Source organism: Nerophis lumbriciformis, linkage group LG28, assembly GCF_033978685.3.
Source record: "Nerophis lumbriciformis linkage group LG28, RoL_Nlum_v2.1, whole genome shotgun sequence".
NCBI classification, from domain to species: domain Eukaryota; kingdom Metazoa; phylum Chordata; class Actinopteri; order Syngnathiformes; family Syngnathidae; genus Nerophis; species Nerophis lumbriciformis.
Genome location: NC_084575.2, coordinates 27,781,717 through 27,804,523, shown reverse-complemented (window position 1 = coordinate 27,804,523; position 22,807 = coordinate 27,781,717). Strand labels below are relative to the sequence as shown.

Below are 22,807 nucleotides of genomic sequence, written 5' to 3'. Positions count from 1 at the left end.
TGTAATAAGGAGTCAGGAAAAAATACAATTAATTTTGATGTTTTTAGCAAAATATAGTAAAAAAAATTTTTTTTTTTTTTTTTTTTTTTTAAATTAATAAATATATTTATTTTTAGGTAAGATAAACATAATAATGCAATTGATCTCTAGTCTGGATGATTTAGTTCTTGTCACCCTGTTGTCCTCCAGTCGTGAAAAAAGGCTGTCCTCACTCAGGTCCGCATGGAGCTGGAGGGGGCGTGGCCTCCAGCTCCGGCTGAAAATCGGGAGATTTTCGGGAGAATATTTGTCCCGGGAGGTTTTCGGGTGATGCGCTGAATTTCGGGAGTCTCCCGGAAAATTGGGGAGGGTTGGCAAGTATGATTACATCTGTCAAAGACTTTATAGTATTTTTTTTACAGTGGAAACGTCACAAACGCAAAAGTGTGCCATTATTGTGAAAAGCCAAGCCGGATGTTACATCTGCACACGGGATGAAGACGTTCAAATGAGTAATATCGAACATCAATTTACCAGGTAAGTAGGGTCAATAACTTGTATGAAGAAGGCTTTTCTTTCTGCGCTGATGTGATTTGGTCAGTGTTTGTTACGTTGTAGTGTGTTTGACAGATGTAATAATATTTTATTAAAAGACGTTAAAGACTTGATAGTATTTTTGTTTTACAGTGGAAACGTCACAAACGCAAAAACGTGCCATTATTGTGAAAAGGCAAGCCGGATGTTACATCTGCACACGGGCGGAAGGCAGGGTGAAAACGTTCCAAATGAGCAAAATCGAACATCAATTTACCAGGTAAGTAGGGTCAATAACTTGTATGAATAAGGCTTTTCTTTCCGCGCTGATATGATTTGGTCAGTGTTTGTTACGTTTTAGTATGTTTAACGTCTTTTAATAAAATATTATTATTACATACATTACAATTACATTATTGTAGAGAGCGAACTCCACATACTAAAGCAATGGTTTGATGTCAATCAACCTAAATAAAACAAAATATATAATTTTTGGAAATAGGAAAAATAACATACAGTGTCATATAAGAATTGATGATATGGAGATAGAAAGGGTGTATTCAACAACATTTTTTGGGAATCTATATAGATGATAAATTAAATTGGAAACTTTACATAAATATACTTAAGACAAAGACGGCAAAAAATATTGCTATGTTACATAAAATCAAAAACTCCGTAAATCAAAAGGCTCTTAATATGTTATATAATTCTTTCGTACTCCCTTATCTTAATTATTGTGTTGAAATCTGGGGTAACAATTACAAAACAAACATCAACTCTATATTCTTACTTCAAAAGAAAGCGATTAGAATTGTAAATTATGCAGATTATCATGACCATACCAATGCTCTGTTTATTAAATTAAAAACATTAAAACTGCATGATCTTGTTGACCTCAACACTGCTATTGTGACGTACAAAGCTCACAACCACATGCTGCCTCGGTGTCTACAGGAGAGGTTCATACCCAGAGATAATCCCTATGACCTCAGAGGTTCAGCTGTCTTCCAGAAAGCTAAAATAAGAACAAGCTTAAAAAGTAGATGTGTTTCTATCAGGGGGGTTCAACTGTGGAACAGCTAGGATGATTCCTTAAAATGTTCCAGGTCCATTCACACATTTAAAAAACACTTTTAAGACCAATGTCTTGGAAAAATATATCACTCTTGAATCAACACAGTAGTTAATACTATGATCAATGTTAATTAAAATACTAAATGTGGGATATAAATAATAATGGAAGTATAATTGTTTGTATATAGTATATAAAGTATATAGTATACTCAGTGGCCTAGTGGTTAGAGTGTCCGCCCTGAGATCGGTAGGTTGTGAGTTCAAACCCCAGCCGAGTCATACCAAAGACTATAAAAATGGGACCCATTACCTCTCTGCTTGGCACTCAGCATCAAGGGTTGGAATTGGGGGTTAAATCACCAAAAATGACTCCCGGGCGCGGCCACCGCTGCTGCCCACTGCTCCCCTCACCTCCCAGGGGGTGATAAAGGGTGATGGGTCAAATGCAGAGAATAATTTCGCCACACCTAGTGTGTGTGTGACAATCATTGGTACTTTAACTTTTACTTTAACTTTAAATGGTACAAAGGTTTAACACGCGTATAAGGATATTTCACATGCCTTTACTGTGTATATAATTGAACAGTGTTCATATTGTGTATAATGTGTATTTATAATATGTTGTACAAAAGACATTTCATAATTTTCGGAAGTTCATCTTGTACTTGACATTGTTTATAGGGTTAGGCGCTATAAGTGTTCAACTTCAGCCTAAACCCTTTCGGTCTGCAACATTTTCATTTTCAATCTATGAATGTACAACTGTTTGTTTATTTTGTTGACCAGTGACCGAAGAATAAACTTTACTTACTTACTTACTTACATCTGTCAAAAGACTTGATAGTATTTTTTTTTTTTTTTACAGTGAAACGCCACAAACGCAAAAGCGTGCCATTATTGTGAAAAGGCAAGCCGGATGTTACATCTGCCGACACGTCAGGCTTGCCTGCACCGGAAGTCCTCGTCCGTTTCGGTGACGCTGCATAAGACTGAAACATGGAACGGTGCAGTAAGTGAATGAAGCTGTCATTTTTCCGCTATACAGCTAGGAATTGTTTTCATATATGGGCCACGTCAGGTGTATGGTATCATGTATTTAACATGGCGGCGTCTTGTTCGAATGTATGGGAAAGTATTGGCTTCCTGCTTCATGTACCGCTGTCGTTAGCGAGCTAGCACACGTTAGCCATGAAACGGGAGTGAATGAAAACCGCCTAAAATGGAAAAAGAACCCCTCGCATAGCCACCGTCCATGTGTTCATTAAAACTCAGAAAATGATTTGTATTTATTTCCCTGTGTCCACACAGGGCTGCTCGGACTGGTCCTTCTTAGCCTGGCTTTGAGTGGAGCCCAGGCTGTCACACCAACACACTACCTTTCCCTCTCTGATGTTTCCCGGCTTCAAAACCTTCTTAGTCAGCCCTTCAAAGACTTGGAGTCAGCCTATTATTCTGTTCTTGGCCTCACCAAACTTGGAGCCAACGTGCCTGATCACAAGGCATGTAAAACATCATCTGTCATAACGTTTTTTGTCTTCCCTTTGTGTACATTGTTGACCATTTTATATTTGTTGTATATAGGAAGTATGCCAGTTCCTGAAATCCCAGCTTGACGCTTCTAGTGTTGACTCGCTCTTCTTTGCAGCGGAGACCAGTCAAGCCATATCTGGGTGTGAGGTACGCAAATAATACAATTTCCTGATCTTTTAAAATATCTGTGCTATACACAAAGTCTCATGATTCCTATGGGAATCATGACGTTATTGCGTTTATTTGGGGCGGCATGGCGTAGTGGGTAGAGCGGCCATGCCAGAAACCTGAGGGTTGCAGGTTCGCTTCCCCCACCTGTTGATTTCCAAATCGCTGCCGTTGTGTCCTTGGGCAGGATACTTCACCCTTGCCCCCAGTTCCGCTCACACTGGTGAATGAATAATATTAATAATAATTAGCTTTATTGTCTCCGAGGAGAAATTTTTCTTGGGCATCAAGACACGTTTTACATACCGTATTTTCCGCACCATAAGGCGCCCTGGGTTAAAAGCCGCGCCTTCAATGAACGGCATATTTCAAAACTTTGTCCACCTATAAGCCGCCCGGTGTTGTAAGCCGCATCTAACTGCGCTAAAGGAATGTCAAAAAAACAGTCAGATAGGTCAGTCAAACTTTAATAATATATTAAAAACCAGCGTTCTAACAACTCTGTTCACTCCCAAAATGTACGCAAATGTGCAATCACAAACATAGTAAAATTCAAAATAGTGCAGAGCAATAGCAACATAATGTTGCTCGAACGTTAATGTCACAACACACAAAATAAACATAACGCTCACTTTCTGAAGTTATTCTTCATTCATAAATCCCTCGAATTCTTCTCCTTCGGTGTCCGAATTAAAAAGTTGGGCGAATACGGGATCCAAAATGGCCGGCTCCGTCTCGTCCAGCAGTTCTGTGAATCCTGCCTTCCGGAAAGCTCGGACCACAGTTGTGACCGAAATATCCGCCCAGGCATTTACGATCCACTGGCAGATGTTGGCGTATGTCGTCCGGCGCTGTCTCCCTGTCTTAGTGAAGGTGTGTTCGCCTTCGGTCATCCATTGTTCCCACGCCGTTCGCAGTCGTGCTTTAAATGCCCTGTTGACACCAATATCGAGCGGTTGGAGTTCTTTGGTTAATCCACCCGGAATGACGGCGAGTGTTGTATTTGTGTGCTTCACTTGTTTTTTGACACCATCTGTGATGTAAGTTTAAATTCTGCGTTATACGCGTGTCGCTTAGTAGGAGCCATTTTGTGGTCTTTACAGATGTAAACACACAAATGAAATGAAACGCAATATCCGGGGGCTTCTTCTTCTACGGGGGCGGGTGGTTGCTTACAGTAGAAGAAGAAGCGCTTCCTCTTCTATGGGGGCGGGTGCTTACCTTGGCGGTTGCTTACCATAGAAGAAGAAGCGCTTCCTCTTCTACGGGGAAAAAAGATGGCGGCTGTTTACCGTAGTTGCGAGACCGAAACTTTATGAAAATAAATATTTATATTAATCCATATATAAGGCGCACCGGGTTATAAGCCGCACTGTCAGCTTTTGTGAAAATTTGTGGTTTTTAGGTGCGGCTTATAGTGCGGAAAATACGGTAGCTTTATTGTCTCCGAGGAGAAATATTTCTTGGGCATCAAGACACGTTTTACATACATACATACATACAGTTCATCCGACAATACAGTGCACATTACACTCCCCCGTATTACATTGATTGATTGAAACTTTTATTAGTAGATTGCACATATTCCGTACAATTGACCACTAAATGGTAACACCCGAATACGTTTTTCAACTTGTTTAAAGGGGAACATTATCACAATTTCAGAATGGTTAAAACCATTAAAAATCAGTTCCCAGTGGCTTATTATATTTTTCGAAGTTTTTTTTCAATATTTTACCCATCACGCAATAACCCTAAAAAAAGCTTCAAAGTGCCTGATTTTAACCATCGTTATAAACACCCGTCCATTTTCCTGTGACGTCACATAGTGATGCCAATATAAACAAACATGGCGGAAAGAACAGCAAGCTATAGCGACATTAGCTCGGATTCAGACTCGGATTTCAGCGGCTTAAGCGATTCAACAGATTACGAATGTATTGAAACGGATGGTTGTAGTGTGGAGGCAGGTAGCGAAAACGAAATTGAAGAAGAAACTGAAGCTATTGAGCCATATCGGTTTGAACCGTATGCAAGCGTAAACGACGAAAACGACACGACAGCCAGCGACACGGTAGAAAGCGAGGACGAATTCGGCGATCGCCTTCTAACCAACGATTGGTATGTGTTTGTTTGGCATTAAAGGAAACTAACAACTATGAACTAGGTTTACAGCATATGAAATACATTTGGCAACAACATGCACTTTGAGAGTGCAGACAGCCCAATTTTCATCAATTAATATATTCTGTAGACATACCCTCATCCGCGCTCTTTTCCTGAAAGCTGATCTGTCCAGTTTAAGGGACGGTGTGAGCCAAGACATCCAGGGGGTTTAGCTCGCTCGTCTGCGGGAACAAACTGCCGCCATTGCTTGCCGTGCTACCGAGGTCCTTTGTCCCTGAATTGCTCACACACTCCGGCAGATTCAATGGGGGTCTGGCGGCAGATTTCTTTGACTTTATCGTTGGAAATGCATCTGCTTTGAGTGTCGCAGGATATCCACACATTCTTGCCATCTCTGTCGTAGCATAGCTTTCGTCGGTAAAGTGTGCGGAACAAACGTCCAATTTCTTGCCACTTTCGCATCTCTGGGCCACTGGTGCAACTTGAATCCATCCCTGTTCGTGTTGTTACACCCTCCGACAACACACCGACGAGGCATGATGTCTCCAAGGTACGGAAAACAGTCGAAAAACCGGAAAATAACAGAGCTGATTTGACTCGGTGTTTGAGAAAATGGCGGATTGCTTCCCGATGTGACGTCACAACGTGACGTCATTGCTCCGAGAGCGAATATTAGAAAGGCGTTTAATTCGCCAAAATTCACCCATTTAGAGTTCGGAAATCGGTAAAAAAAAATATATGGTCTTTTTTCTGCAACATCAAGGTATATATTGACGCTTACATAGGTCTGGTGACAATGTTCCCCTTTAAGTCGGGTCCACGTTAATTCATGGTACAAATATATACTATCAGCATAATACAGTCATCACACAAGTTAAATCATCAGAGTATATACATTTAATTATTTACATTATTTAAAATCCGGGGGGTGGGATGTGGGAGCGGGGGGCTTAGGTTTGGTTGATATCAGCACTTCAGTCATCAACAATTATATCATCTTAGAAATGGACATTGAAACAGTGTAGATCTGACTTCACAGGGTATGTACAGCGAGCAGTGAACATTGGGAGTTCAGAAAGCACAAGAACAAGTATATACATTTGATGATTTACATTTGATTATTTACAATCCGGGGAGGTGGGATGTGGTGGGGGGAGGGTGTTAGTCTAGGGTTGTAGTTGCCTGGAGGTGTTCTTTTAGTGCAGTTTTGAAGAATAGAGATGCACTTTCTTTTACACCTGTTGGGATTGCATTCCATATTGATGTGGCATAGAAGGAGAATGAGTTAAGACCTCCCGTATTGCACTATCCCAATATTGCACTTCTTATTATTGAATCCGGTTATTACAGTAGTTTTCCGTTGTTAAGTGCTTTGATTGCCAGTGGGACGAATGGAAATCTATACCTGTTGAGTTTGTATGTACAATAATGTATGAATGTACAACTGTTTGTTTATGTAAAACTGTACGTTTATTTTGTTGACCACTGACCGAAGAAATAATAAACTAAACTTTGTTGCTGTTCTGTACCGTTTACCATGTAGCATCAACACAATTTCACCATGAAGTATGTGGTGTGGGTCACGGGGGATTTTAAGACCCTGCTTCTTCACAGTCTTGTTGAATATGATGAATGATAGGTGGTGGTCGGAGGGGCCGTAGGCGCAAACTGGCAGCCACGCTTCCGACAGTATACTCCAGGGCAGCTGTGGCTATGAAAGTAACTTACCACCACCAGGTGTGAATGAATGCTGGGTTCTCACTTCTCTGTGAAGCGCTATATAAATCTAATCCATTATTATTATTATTATTCCAACCATAAAACCCAATTAAAAAACATCCCAAAAAACGCCAATACTACTACATTTACTTAGACATCCTTTATTGTCATTCAAATTTGAACTTTAAAGTACAGATAAGAACAACATTTTGTTGCATTAGCTCATGGTAGTGCAGGATAAAAGAGCAATAAGGTGCAGAGTGTTTGCATTTACAAAAGAAGGTGCAGATATAAATAGATTACTGTACAGATAAATATATTGCACTTTTGCATATGCATCCACGTTTACGGATGTATGTTATATTGTCTTTATATTCCAGCGAGTTAATCCGTTTTTTGGGGGAATTGAGGGGATTATTATGGTGCGTTCAAGAGTCTTATGGCCTGGGGTAAGAAGCTGTTACAGAACCTGGAGGTTCAGCTACCAAGGCTGCGGAACCTCTTTCCAGAGCCCTTGTCAGGCAGCGGCTTTTTGCGATCTCCCGGATAGGAGGAAGAGGAGTACTGATTATCCTTTCCGCCATCCTCACCACTCTCTGCAGAGACTTTCAGTCTGTGGCACTGCAGGCTCCAGTCTAGACAGAGATGCAGTTGGTCAGTAGGCTCTGACCAACCGTTTAGTGAATGGAATATTGCTTGGATTTTACTGATGTCAGGTCCGGCTCACGTCTCCTCCAGTAAATGTGTGGTGGCCAAGCTAGCTCCGTTCTCAACGTATACTAGGTGTCATTTACCGTATTTTCCGCACTATAAGGCGCACCGGATTATTAGCCGCACCTTCAATGAATTACATATTTCATAACTTTGTCCACCAATAAGCCGCCCCGGATTATAAGCCGCGCCTACGCTGCGCTAAAGGGAATGTCAAAAAAACAGTCAGATAGTTCAGTCAAACTTTAATAATATATTGAAAACCAGCGTTCTAACAACTCTGTCCCAAAATGTACGCAAATGTGCAATCACAAACATAGTAAAATTCAAAATGGTGTAGAGCAATAGCAACATAATGTTGCTCGAACGTTAATGTCACAACACACAAAATAAACATAGCGCTCACCTTCTGAAGTTATTCTTCATTCGTAAATCCTTCGAATTCTTCGTCTTCGGTGTCCGAATTGAAAAGTTGCGCAAGCGTGGGATCCAAAATGGCCGGTTCCGTCTCGTCGAAGTCATCGGAGTCAGTGTCGCTGTTGTTGTCCAGTAGTTCTGTGAATCCTGCCTTCCGGAAAGCTCGGACCACAGTTGTGACCGAAATATCTGCCCAGGCATTTACGATCCACTGGCAAATGTTGGCGTATGTCGTCCGGCGCTGTCTGCCCGTCTTAGTGAAGGTGTGTTCGCCTTCGGAGCTGTGTGAAAAAAGCCACCCGGCCTCTTCGCGTAAACTTCCCTTAACCACTCGCTCATCTTTTCTTCATCCATCCATCCCTTCGAGTTAGCTTTTATGATGACGCCGGCTGGAAAGGTCTCTTTTGGCAAGGTCTTCCTTTTGAATATCACCATGGGTGGAAGTTAGCATGGCAAGCTAGAACCACAGTGAAGGATGACTTCTCATTCCCTGTGGTGCGAATATTCACCGTACGTGCTCCCGTTCCACAGTGCGGTTCACAGGAATATCAGTTGCTGTGAAATACGGTAGTAATCCGTGTGCGGATGGAGAGATTGCGTCTTTTTATGAACCGGATCCTTGTCGCTTAGTAGGAGCCATTTTGTGGTCTTTACAGATGTAAACAGGAAATGAAACGTACGGTGATATCCGCGCGTTTTTTCTTCTTCTTCCGGGGGCGGGTGGTTGCTTACAGTAGAAGAAGAAGCGCTTCCTGTTCTATGGGGGCGGGTGCTTTCCTTGGCGGTTGCTTGCGTAGAAGAAGAAGCGCTTCCTGTTCTACCGGGAAAAAAGATGGCGGCTGTTTACCGAAGTTGCGAGATCGAAACTTTATGAAAATGAATCGTAATAAAGCGCACCGGGTTATAAGGCGCACTGTCAGCTTTTGAGCAAATTTGTGGTTTTTAGGTGCGCCTTATAGTGCGGAAAATACGGTAGTCTTTCTCCAAGAAAAAAATCTGTATGCTGGTGTTGTTTTCGGCTGTACGAATCGTTAAAATAGCAAATAGTATAAACGTTTCTTCAGAGTTCCCCGAGAGGTAATCAAAAATGGTGGAAGACTGCAAGATTTTACAAAATGACGAGAAAAGCATGCAGCTCACACTCCAGTCCCAGGGAGCAGAGTCGAAGAATGCATGAGTTTGCAATGATCACTTCGTTAAAGATTTGTTTAATATACTTTTAATGTTTAGTATTTCCCATTCAAGTATTATCTTTATATTATTTGTATTTGTTAAACACGTTTGCTACGAGTCAACTTTATTTATTTATAAAGCACATTTAAAATTGACCACAGGGGTAGCCAAAGGGCTGTACAATGGGCAGGTTAAACAATAATACGAGAACCGAGCAAGCACAACACAACACAAACAGAGCACGATAAAAAAATAAATAACTAAAATAAATAGAACATAAAAACAGGTTCAGAGCAGGTGTATTATGGGGCGCCATAGCAGGATGGATATCACTCAGTATTAAAAGCCATGGAATAAAAGTATGTTTTTAAAAGAGATTTAAAACAGGAAGAGAGGAGGCCTGTCTATAACACTCAGAGGTAGGTCGTTCCAGAGCTTGGGAGCAGCAGCGGCGAAAGCTCTGTCACCTCTAAGCTTCAGCCTTGTGTCAGGGACCGTCAGTAGCAGCTGATCGGCTGATCTTCGGTATCGGGTGGGGCAGTAAGGCTGAAGGAGGTCGGAGAGATATGTTGGAGCGAGGTTGTTTAGACATTTAAAAACAAATAGAAGGACAAATAGAAGGAGTTTAAAATTGATTCGGTAACGAGTGTTACAAAAAGGCCCAACTCGGCGAGTCTAAATAAAAGAAAGCAAATGTGAGTAAAACCTAAAAGAGTTTTACGTTTACCAACTGCAACAATCATAAAAGAAGCTTACAGCACGTACACAATGTTGACAGCTATAGTTATATTTTGATAAAGACGGGGAAAAACACGCTACTCATAAAGGGCGCGTGCAACAGCAACAAACATGGCTGTAGACGGAAAGTTAAATCATAAAATGCAACCTTACTCGAGCAAAAACGATGCATATTTATTCGGGAGAGTCTTGATACCAATTTCCTTGACCCAGTCACACAAAAAAGTTGTAGACCTCCATGCTTTCCCAAGTTTTCATCTGTTTTGTTGTGTAGAATGGCGTCTGGAGCACAATAGTTTGATATGTCTGGGAACGCGATATCACTCGACAAATCTATTTTTTTTTTTAATGAAGTATAGGGATCTATTCCATTGCATAGTTAGATTGTTTTGCACATATCTGCTTTTTGCTGGAAGATTGAAGCCTCTTTAAGTACTCTTGTACTTTATCTGGAGTGCAGATGTGCAACATTTCAGGTGATGTTTTGAAAAAGTGCTTTACCACATTGATGGGGCAGATTTGGTAAACCTGACAGACTTGAAGGTTTTTTTTTTATATTATGTAACTTTACTGTTTAGATTCCTGTGTCCAATGAAACGCGTGACATCCTCCTGGCCGCCGTCAGTGAAGACTCCAGCATGACTCAGATCCACCGGGCTGTGAGCGCGCTGAGCTCCCTGGGTCTTCCTCTGACCTCTCAGGAGGTCGTAGGTGCTCTTACAGCTCGCATCAACAAGGAGGACAATGTCATTGCGTAAGTTGGGTTGAGAGAGAGTTTATGTATGTGTTTAAATAATTTCAGTGTTTACACTTGCGTTACCTTTTGGACAGCATTACCTCAGCTCTGCAAACAGCCACCCGTCTTTCCCAACAGGCGGAGCTTGGAGGAATACTTGAGGAAATTGAGGTGAATGCTTTAATTTCCACCAGGTGGTGCTGTGGCACTTTTCTTTGTTCATTTTCTCTTATGAAGCCATTGTTTGCTTTTTGCTCCCACAGGATCTGACGGCACGTTTAGATGATGTCGGTGGTATCTACCTCCAATTCGAGGAGGGACTTGAGGCCACTGCCATGTTTGTGACTGCTGCTTACGCCTTGTCGGATCATGTCGATATGGAGCCCCCTCTCAAAGAAGTATGTTTACTACTCTTAGTGTAGTTGTATCATTTAGTCTGTTACTAAACTGCATGGACGGTCTTCCCTCAGGACCAAGTCATTCAGCTGGTGAACTCAATCTTCAGCAAGAAATCCTGGGACTCTCTGGCCGAGGCCTTCAGTGTGGCAAATGCTGCCGCTATTCTCTCAAACAACCGCTTCCATGTTCCAGTTGTTGTTGTCACTCAAGGCCCGGCGACAGTGTCGCACAGCCAGCCAACCTTGCAGGTAAGAATACTAGAAAGTCCCCTCAGGAAAACTATTTTAAAAATTTGCTTGAGGATGAAATCCTGCCACAGGATATCGGATGGCGCCGCAGAATTCTGTGGTTGCCATTTCGGTTCTTGACCATTTTATCTCATTAACACTCGATCTCTACCTCTGGTTCACAGCTCCTTGTTACTGACGTCATGTCTCAGTCTCTGGCTTCAGCCGTCGTGCAGGTGGAATCTGTGTTTGCAGTGGCCCCCAAGACCATTGTACTTGGCCAAGTACCATTCACCCTCAATGAGTATGTGTCATAGGAAAAATATAGTCTTTGTTTCCAGGTCCAGGGTCGGCAACTTGCGGCTCTTTAGCGCCATCCTAGTCTCTCTGGAGCTTTTTCAAAAATGTACGAAAATGGAAAAAGTAGGAGAAAATACATATTTTTGGTTTTAATATGGTTTCTGTAGGAGGACAAACATGACATAAACATTGTTAATGTTCTCCAATGATGTAAAAATGTGCAGAATCAATATTAAATGTAATGTTTATTTAATATTAAACAAATATTAATATTTATATTAATATAAATATTAACTCCAAATACTACGCCCGCCTTGTTAACAGGCGCGCAATATAGAACAATGTTTTTCAACCTTTTTTGAGGCAAGGCACATTTTTCTCATTAAAAAATCCGGGGGCACACCACCAGCAGAAAAGGTTGTCGTCGTGCCTTATTTTAAGTTTGTTGGTGTTTTCCTGTGTGTAGTGTTTTAGTTCTTGTCTTGCGCTGTTATTTTGGTGGCCCTTCCTGTTTTGTTGGTGTTTTCCTGTAGCAGTTTCATGTCTTCTTTTGAGCGCCATTCCGCACACCTGCTTTGTGTTAGCAAGCAAGACTATTTACATTATTGCTATCCTTCTTTGTGTGGACATTGTTGATTGTCACGTCAAGAACGGAGGTACTTTGTGGACGCTGTAAGTTTTTGCTGTCGTCCAGCATTCTGTTTCTTTTTACTTTGTAGCCAGTTCAGTTTAATTTCGTTTTGCATAGCCATTGCCTTTCCCCTTCTTTTTTGTTAATTTTTGGTTTAAGTATTACATACCTTTTTTACCTGCACACTGCCTCCCAATGTGGTCTGCATATTGGGATCACAACAAACCATCCTCGTCTCACCCAACACATTCCGACTTTTACAAAGCAATTAACTACCTGCTGCCACCTACTGACATGGAGTATTACGTGGTTACCCTGCCAAGTTTTTACACAGCACAGACACTAAGCAACGGTACATTATTTGCAGATTATAGTTATTGATTTGCAAAAAATATTTTTTGGACCAATTAGGTGAAGTTGCATAATTTCCCACGGCACACTAGTGGTTGAAAAGCACTGATATAGAGCCTCGGTTTGCCTGGTGAGCTGTGGCACCCGAGAACGGACATTCACTCCTACGCGGTGCCCAGGAAGTCGTTGGCCGCCCGGTACACTGTCAGCCCGCACTGTGAGCATTGGAGGCAGAAGCAGTTTGGCAGCGGTTTCTTCGCAGAGGCTTCCACGCACCTTCTTGTTAAGCTGGAGCAAGATGCTTGCGGTAATGAATCGGCCGGGTTTGCCTCGGCTGTCGTTGTCCGCAGGGGGTCTTCAGTCGTGCCATGTACTGCAAGCTGTTTAAAGTTAAAGTACCAATGATTGTCACACACACATTGTAGGCAAAGGAAAGCGCGGGAAACCTTGCAATAGCGCATTCGTGTCTATAACAGCTGCTTTGTTTGGTATCAATATTTTAATATCGATTTGCACGTTACTGGTAAGCGCACGTCGCAGGAGAAGCAGCCTTCAGAGGAGGTAGGCCGTACCTTTTTTTTTTTTTGGTCCAATATGGCTCTTGCAACATTTTGTGTTGCTGACCCCTGCGCTAGGTTGACGCAATTGGGGGTGTGAGGGTCACAAACCCGCACAGCTGCTTTACAATCCCTCCTCTGTTGTAACACTTTCATAATAGAAAACACTTTAAAAGACAACTTATCAGTCCGCAAAGTCAAAATAAAGACATGTCATTCAATCAATGCAATCGCTTGGAGCAATATAGAGCAGACAAGAAAATGTGTAAACCTGAGATGGGCAGTGTTCAGTTCCAACACTGTATTTTCTAGTTCTCCCTTCCAGCAATCACACATTTGCAAGGTGCATTCATGAATACGGCAATTCCGAAAATCAACATGTACAACACAAGCAGTCTATTGCTGTATCCCTAAATTGCTGCTAACGCTGTAGAAAAAAATGACATCCGGCCAGATCTTAAACTTGGAAGTATTAGTATTGTTAATTTTGGCGGGTCTGGACTAATAAACAATTTTTAAATGCAAACATGACATGGTACATTTGTTTTTCGTATTTTTCAGTGGCGTCTTCGAACTGAACTTCATGTCCCAGCAGCCAGCCAGCGGATATTACCAGTTTACTGTTTCTGTAACTGGAGATAGCCGATTGATCGCCAATCATGTTGAGGTGAGTGTCTATTTGTCAACGTTTATACAAGACCTCCAATCATTAGTGCGGCCCAAATCCAAGCCCGTTTTCTGTCTGTGGAATTTCACTAATGTTGAAATAACCAGTCAGACCTGCAGCTTCAAGTTTTTGCAGTTCAAATGATGAAACTCTGGGACCATCCAGCTGCCTGAAGCTGAATGTCCAATTTGTTGTGTAGAAGATGCAAAAAAAGTTGAATAGTGACAAAAAAAATTTTCATCATAGTTATTCACTTTCCCTTTGATCTTCTTGATAAAATGGACCCTCTGTGCACTGTTGTGTTTGATCCAACTTTGTCAAAGCAGTGCAGCGATTGCCAGTTTCCACATTTAAAAAAGATTGATCTTAATCTTTTTGACTTTATTTGTGATTGGAGTAGTTAAATTCCAGCTGATATAAACAATTAATGTCTGTATGGCATACAGTATATAATGTATTTTCATGAAGTGAATTACATTTATATAGCGCTTTTTCTCAAGTGACTCAAAGCGCTTTACATAGTGAAACCCAATATCTAAGTTACAGTTAAACCAGTGTGGGTGGCACTGGGAGCAGGTGGGTAAAATGTCTTGCCCAAGGACACAACGGCAGTGACTAGGATGGCTGAAGCGGGGATCGAACCTGCAACCCTCAAGTTGCTGGCACGGCCGCTCTACCAACCGAGCTATACCGCCCCAAACCGGTAATGCTACACAACCTGACAGATTAAGTTACTAGTTTAATTTTGCCTCAATTTTCACTTAAAGCGTGAGTGAAGAATGCACTACCGACCTGATAAGTCAGAAAGAGAAAGATATCATACAATATTATCTGCTCACAGATGGTACCTGGTCGGGCTGTGAATCTTTGGGCACCACATGATTTGATTCAATTTATGGGGATAACTATTTGATTCACAATCAAATCTCAATTCAAAACGATTCTCAATTCAAAATCAATACCTTTACTACCATTGGGTGCCAGTTCTATGAGTAACGACATTCCCAATAGAGTAGATAAACAGCTCTGATACATTTATATATCACTTAAAAGAATCGGATTTGTTAAATAAAATTATTCCCTAACATTTAATAGTCAAATACAATTAGCAACAAGAGAAGTATCCAACACTTCAAAGTTCCTTTGTAAAGTAAATCTGGGGCATCTACATCAACAATATAATTTGCCTGAGTGGCTGGACAGGGCAGATTAACAAAAAAAAGATATTTGATTTTTTTTTAATCAATTAACAATCGTTACAAATAAGAATCTCGATTCATTTGAAATACAAGTTTTTTTCTGACACCCCTACTGCCTGGTGGTTGTTTTAGCACACTGCAGCTAGTCCTCGGTCATCCCACTCCTTAATGCTTTTGTCACATGCAAAATTCTCACAGGAATGTGGCAAACTTACAATGGTCCCTACTGAGATAATGTCAACATTTCGCAGTAGTTGTCCTATATTTTAATCAAACCTTTGGACTCTATTGAAAGATGACATTATTTCTCATTTGTTATTTTTAGATCTTCAATGTGAAAAGATATTTCAAAAGAAAATACTGTGAATGCCAATCATGCGGCTGTTGGCCATCAGAATGTTTTGCTTATGTTATGAGTTGGAGCTTGTCGTGTTCACCCTTTGGAGAGTTTTACTTCGGTTTCTCGAACTTTATAATGCAGGTGTAACTCCCTGAAAAAAATTATAAGGGATTTACATTATTTTATCATCCCTTGATTTAGTGAAAGAAAATGTGTATGCAGTGAAGTAGCCTTAAAAACATATATTTACAGATTACTGATGTTTTTTCCTCACCAGACAGATGGCTTTAGCGCTATCAACATACATTCTATTCTCCTAATGTGCTTGAAATAGGTTTTTAATATATATTTTTAAGTTTTTAGTCAAACTTAGAGAAATTATTGTGATTTGAGTCTTGACCAGCAAATATCCACACATTCTGTAGCTCAAAGTGAAAGTGTCAACCGAGGTGTCCATTACCAACATGGACCTCTCCGTGGTAGATAAGGACCAGAGCATCGGCACAAAGACCACCAGGTTGGAAATCTAGACTGTTGCACTTTTTTACTGTCCACTTAATAACAACTCTGAAAGACTAAATGGTGTTGTCAAATGATGCAGGGTCAACTATCCCTCCAAAGCCAAGAGCTCATTCACAGCAGACAGCCATCAGAACTTTGCCATGTCCTTTCAGTTGGCTGATGCCAACACTGGAGTCGAACTCACCCCCCACCAGGTTTGTAGTTTAGACCAGCATCAAACTCCCTGCTGACTTCCTAATGCTTTTGTCATTTGTTCTCTCTGTTACAGACTTTTGTTCGGCTGCACAATCAGAAAACTGGCCAAGAGGTTGTTTTTGTTGCTGAGCCCGACAAGAGTGTTTATAAGTTTGAGATAGACACCACGAAGCTAAAATCAGAGTTTGACTCCATCTCTGGGACCTATTCTCTATATCTGATTGTCGGGGATGCCACCCTGGAGAATCCAATATTGTGGAACGTGGTAAGTGTTCAGCAAGGTGGCAGTGTGGTAATTATAGTCTGTCGATGTTTGACATTCACTGTTAATCTGATCAAAGGCTGATGTTGTGCTGAAGTTTGTGGAGGAGGAAGCCCCAGCTATTATTCAATCCAAGACTCTCTATGTACCCAAACCAGAGATCCAGGTAAAGCTATTTTTTATCGTGTTGCATTTACTGCTAACAAAGTGTACCGTAATCAATCAGTCCAATTGTTTTCAATCCCTATCCCAATTGAATTCTGCAGCACTTGTTCAGAGAGCCAGAGAAGAAGCCCCCAACTGTTGTTTCCAACGCCTTCACGGCACTTGTCCTGTCTCCCCTCCTGCTTCTGCTCATTCTGGTAAAAATGTCCACCATCTTCTTTGTATCATTTTGTCTGACAAATGTATAAATAATTGGTCAATTAAATGTTTTTCTCCGAGAAATCAGCACAAACTATTACATGTTATTGCAAACAGTCTAAGTTTTCAATATAATACTTTTTCAAGATTCTAGATAAAGTATGAAGTTATTTATAATCTTAAGCACCGTAGTGTCATGTTTTTGTTCTGTTAGGATGAGGTGAATGTTTAGTGTGCAAGAAGGTGAACACATTTTGTGCTCCCTTGTCCACATCAGGCATGACAGTGTCTTTTTTTCCTTCCCTTCCTTTTGCAGTGGATTAAACTTGGAGCAAACATTTCCAATTTAAGCTTTTCTCCCAGCACCATGGTCTTCCACTTAGGGCATGCAGGTTCGTCTTTAAACTATTCATCAAAAAGTGACTTCACTGTTTCTTCCTACTTCTACTGAGTGGAAAGCAAAGCCCATTTGTAAATCCTAATTAACTCAAGTTGCTTTAGGTATGAGCAATCGGGAGTAATAGGGATATCAACATGTGAGTGTCTCCCATGGGTTAGCAATCTATATTTGGTGGTGTAGATTGTCATCTTATTTGCATAATTGGCCCTGCAGTATTTGCATGTCTTTTTTTTTCAAACCTTGTACATATATTTAAAGACACATTTTTTGTGACATCACTATCTACTTTTCACCTTTTTAATGTTACACTGTGCCTTTTTGCCTTAAAGGGGAACATTATCACAAATTCAGAAGGGTTAAAACCCATTAAAAATCAGTTCCCAGTGGCTTATTATATTTTTCGAAGTTTTTTTCAAAATTTTACCCATCACGCAATATCCCTAAAAAAAGCTTCAAAGTGCCTGATTTTAACCATCGTTATAAACACCCGTCCATTTTCCTGTGACGTCACATAGTGAAGCCAACACAAACAAACATGGCGGAAAGAACAGCAAGCTATAGCGACATTAGCTCGGATTCAGACTCGGATTTCAGCGGCTTAAGCGATTCAACAGATTACGAATGTATTGAAACGGATGGTTGTAGTGTGGAGGCAGGGAGCGAAAACGAAATTGAAGAAGAAACTGAAGCTATTGAGCCATATCTGTTTGAACCGTATGCAAGCGAAACCGACGAAAACGACACGACAGCCAGCGACACGGGAGAAAGCGAGGACGAATTCGGCGATCGCCTTCTAACCAACGATTGGTATGTGTTTGTTTGGCATTAAAGGAAACTAACAACTATGAACTAGGTTTATAGCATATGAAATACTTTTGGCAACAACATGCACTTTGAGAGTGCAGACAGCCCAATTTTCATCAATTAATATATTCTGTAGACATACCCTCATCCGCTCTCTTTTCCTGAAAGCTGATCTGTCCAGTTTTGGAGTTGATGTCAGCAGGCCAGGGAAGCTAGGGTCGATAGGGGGTTTAGCTCGCTTGTCTGCGGGAACAAACTGCCGCCATCGCTTGCCGTGCTACCGAGGTCCTTTGTCCCTGAATTGCTCACACACTCCGGCAGATTCAATGGGGGTCTGGCGGCAGATTTCTTTGACTTTATCGTTGGAAATGCATCTGCTTTGAGTGTCGCAGGATATCCACACATTCTTGCCATCTCTGTCGTAGCATAGCTTTCGTCGGTAAAGTGTGCGGAACAAACGTCCAATTTCTTGCCACTTTCGCATCTTTGGGCCACTGGTGCAACTTGAATCCGTCCCTATTCGTGTTGTTACACCCTCCGACAACACACCGACGAGGCATGATGTCTCCAAGGTACGGAAAACAGTCGAAAAAACGGAAAATAACAGAGCTGATTTGACTCGGTGTTTGAGAAAATGGCGGATTGCTTCCCGATGTGACGCCACGTTGTGATGTCATCGCTCCGAGAGCGAATATTAGAAAGGCGTTTAATTCGGCAAAATTCACCCATTTAGAGTTCGGAAATCGGTTAAAAAAATATATGGTCTTTTTTCTGCAACATCAAGGTGTATATGGACGCTTACATAGGTCTGGTGATAATGTTCCCCTTTAATTTGTATAATGGAAAATGCTGATAGCTGTTGGAGTACATCGTGGTCATTTTTGACCATACATTTGGAGTTTGTTCCCCCCATTTCATTAATTATGGGCGTGTTATCTGGAATTTTAATATTAACATAATTTACAACAAGACAATTGAATAGGGGTTGTTGATATGCAATTTATATGTATGTGTATATATATGTACAGTATGTATATGTATATAATACTTGCTCTGCTGATATCGGACCGATATTCAACATCGATATTGGTCCACTCCTAATAATGAATGTTAGCTTTTTCAAATAGTTACAATACACCTATAAGATAACACAAATGTTGTATTAATTTTAAGTTGTTTTTTTTCAGCCATGCTGGGACTGATGTATGTCTATTGGACCCACTTGAACATGTTCCAGACTCTTAAGTACCTGGCCATTATCGGGACTTTGACATTCCTGGCCGGGAACCGCATGCTGGCCCAGAAAGCAGTGAAGAGGTACGTGTGCCCATGGCACCTGGCACAAAAGACTCCTGAGTCCTTGAGAACAAATTAGACACTTTGAGATGTTCGATACCTCGGTGTGCTCTGAGGCCTCTCGAGAGTAATAGAAAGAAGAGTGCCTCTCCATGTGGCTCTGGTATCAATGCCAAGTTCTCAACTGGGAAAGGCATTGACTGCAAGAGAGATGCTGCGAGTGGGCAATTTCTTGTAGAGCGCTCTTAAGTATCCAACGAGCCATTTTGGCACTTGTGTTACTGCCTCAAGACATTGTTTCTCGCCGCTTTCAATCCTTTTATGCAAGTAGCAAACCACAATTAATGATGACTCAGTGAGCACGTCCCTGTTTCCTGTCATTCTCAGCTGATCTCTCTTCTTCTACACGTCGCTGTCTCTTTTACTCCTTTTTCAGGATTGCCGCCGAGCAAAGTAGTAGGTTGGCAAAGTATAGGAGCCTCCGATAAATGGCCCGTTTGTAACAATGGAGCTGCTTGTGCTCCCATGCTGAAGTAAGGGCTTCCGCTTAGACTACCTTTTATAGGCTTGCAGCATGCATGCCTGTGTGGTGATCGCTCATCCCAACTGACATGCTGGTTTTGCCTCACATTCATCCCCACCATAATCATTTCCCACGCCCACAATGCGCTAATCCCTCCATTGGTTTCCACTCTAGTTTCTACCATTTTACTGAGCTAACGGTTGGATTGTTGATACTAGCCATGGTTATTTTCCAAGTGACATTATCTGCTATAGGGATGTCCCGATCCAGGTTTTTGCACTTCCGATCCGATACCGATACTGACCGATACCGATACTGGCCTATCCGAGCATGTATTAAAGTTTAAAGTTATTCAGCCTACTTAGTTGTCAGAATCATGTTGAAAAGGGTTTTAGTACTCTTGATAACAACTAGCCAGCTGAATTAGGGGAGTTTGAATAGTACACAATGGTTGGTAACAAGAAACTGACCTGTTTATTCAAGGAGAAACACAAAATAGAAAAAATTATACATGACAAACAGAAATGGCATCATTGAAACAAGGGCTGGGCGATATGGCTTTTTTTTAATATTGCGATATTTTAAGGCCATATTGCGATACACGATATATATCTCGATATTTTGCCTTAGCCTTGAATGAACACTTGATGCATATAATCACAGTAGTATGATGATTCTCTGTGTTTTGATTGATTGATTGAGACTTTTATTAGTAGGTTGCACAGTGAAGTACATATTCCGTACAATTGACCACTAAATGGTAACACCCAAATACGTTTTTCAACTTTATTCAAGATACAGATATATACTATCATCATAATACAGTCATCACACAAGATAATCACATTGAATTATTTACATTATTTATAATCCAGGGTGTGGAGGGGGGCGCCGGATGTAAGTGTCAAAAAGACAGCCAAAAGAATTTGATATGAGAATAAATCTAAAGTTAAAATATAGGGTAGAAATGCACCCATTTGCAGGAAATGTAGTCTTGATTTTCAAAATTTTCTGTCAAGGCTTGCATGTCTACATTAAAACATTCTTCTTCATACTGCATTAATATATGCTACTTTTAAACTTTCATGCAGAGAAGGAAATCACAACTAAAAAAATCACTAATTTTTTCATACGGTGTTGATGTGGAAATTTTTGCCTCTGCATTTTGATGGTGTGGGCGTGTGGCACCGAATGGAGATAAGCGTCTCGACAGACGTCACAATATTTGAACAATGATGACGAAAACTGTTTTCTCGTGTCCGTGTGTCGAAAATTGTTATGCGCTTATTTTTTTATTTGATTTTGTGCGTGGCATATAATTGCTATGCGCACAGGCGCGCACCTTAGAGGGAACGTTGGCTGCGCTAGCATCACAGCTAACGTTATCCATGCTGCTACCTCTCTGCTCGGGGAGGAGGTATACGTATGTGACGTATGACGTGACAGTATGTGACGTGTGTAAGAAGGTGCGCTTGCTGTCTGTGAGAGGGAGACACAGGAAAGAGTGAGAAGAGCCTGTCGTGTAATGCCAGCAGCTAAAAGCAACTGCGTGAGAATCCACAGACCTGTGGATGTGTTGAAGGTGTGCTGGGAAATGCGGAACGGAAATTAGGGAGCAGTAGAAAAGTGGAATGTATTATTTAAATCGGTGCGTTGGAAAACACGGACCGGAGTTTTTTTTAAACTGGATCTGGATCGGCATTTTCCCATGCCTTGCCGATACTTTTTGCAAATATCGGCGGCCGATCCGATCCAAATATCGGATCGGGACATCCCTAATCTGCTACACATTGAAGTGCATGTAGCATCTTCACATCCTGGATGTTTGCCAACATGTGCAGAAAGGAGGACGGGAATCACTAACATACACTCTTTCTCTCACAGAACAGAGAAAAAATAAGCCGACGTAATTAGAAGAAGCATCAGTATATGGAGACAACCACAGATGCATCGAATCTGACTAACGGGAGGATTTTGTGCGTTGCCAAATGAAAGGAAATCCCCAAAATATCCAAACGTCTTCAAAATCAGACCAGTCCAACCCCCGACGCCTCCAGTTGAGTGCTGCAACGCTACTGATCAATGCACTTCATCTTCCTGTGAGATTATTTTTCTTGTTGTAAAACATGCCAGTGACGTCTTTGTGCTTGGCTGTTTTTTTTGTTTTTTTTTATGGTTTCTTGATGGAATTTTTTTTTTTTTTTGTACATTCCCCTTAGTTGTCCCTTTTGCTCACAGCAGAATTTGATCATCGGTCCTCATTAGATCAGAAACGTGAGCCACTTCTGCCATTTTGAGTTTGATGTGTCAATGCAGAGGTGGTTTCACATTTGTCCCAAGATAAACTGATAACGTGTGGGAAATGTAAGGATATGTTTTTCTAATTAAAAAGCCTAAATAAAGAAATGGAGGGAAGTGTTTTTTGTCCATATAATCAGGCTTTTTAGGTTAGGTCGCCTGTTAGGCCACACAACTGTGCAGCAGACCCACTGAAAGTGGCAAGAAATGCCATGGAATTGTCAAAAAGTAACTACACTAAATACAATTGGATCTTACTTATAAGAACCTATTTTGGTAAAAATGTGAATCTTACAACTCGAGTCAACTCGATTCCGATTCTCAAAGTGACGATTCCATTCAGAATTGATTGTCGTAATATACAGTACAGGCCAAAAGTTTGGACACACCTTTTCATTCAAAGAGTTTTCTTTATTTTCATGACTATTTACATTGTTTGAGTTTATTTTTCAAACATGCAAGCATACAACATGATACATTACAATTTCCAGTTTCTCTTTTCAACATGTTCGAAAGGGAGTAAGAAGAAGCAGAGCCTAATTAATCCTACCCCTTTTACATAAC

The 22,807-nt window shown here is 41.1% G+C and overlaps 1 protein-coding gene across 2 annotated transcripts; it reads left to right on the top strand.

The window, feature by feature from the left end:
• The first annotated feature begins 776 nt into the window (after positions 1-776).
• rpn2 (ribophorin II) lies at positions 777-22,351 on the top strand. 2 transcript variants are annotated; one of them, XM_061923982.2, is made up of 18 exons: positions 777-793; positions 2,456-2,599; positions 2,899-3,089; positions 3,172-3,267; positions 10,752-10,927; positions 11,005-11,080; positions 11,173-11,307; positions 11,380-11,556; positions 11,721-11,839; positions 13,936-14,041; positions 16,006-16,097; positions 16,182-16,296; positions 16,371-16,562; positions 16,639-16,725; positions 16,826-16,921; positions 17,239-17,314; positions 19,314-19,443; positions 19,859-20,042. In XM_061923982.2, exons 2-18 carry the CDS (start codon positions 2,587-2,589, stop codon positions 19,908-19,910), a joined length of 1,929 nt encoding a protein of 642 aa, XP_061779966.1. In that variant the 5' UTR covers positions 777-793; positions 2,456-2,586; the 3' UTR covers positions 19,911-20,042. The 2 variants fall into 2 exon arrangements, with proteins under 2 accessions (XP_061779966.1, XP_061779967.1); XM_061923983.1 differs by lacking the exons at positions 777-793; positions 19,859-20,042 and adding an exon at positions 21,830-22,351.
• The last annotated feature ends 456 nt before the right edge of the window (positions 22,352-22,807 follow it).

Bases quoted from the DNA above. Each gene is read 5' to 3' on its own strand.
- rpn2 (XM_061923982.2), top strand. The intron at 16,098-16,181 runs GTTGGAAATCTA...CAAATGATGCAG, and splicing joins ATCGGCACAAAGACCACCAG to GGTCAACTATCCCTCCAAAG. The intron at 17,315-19,313 runs GTTCGTCTTTAA...GTTTTTTTTCAG, and splicing joins CTTCCACTTAGGGCATGCAG to CCATGCTGGGACTGATGTAT.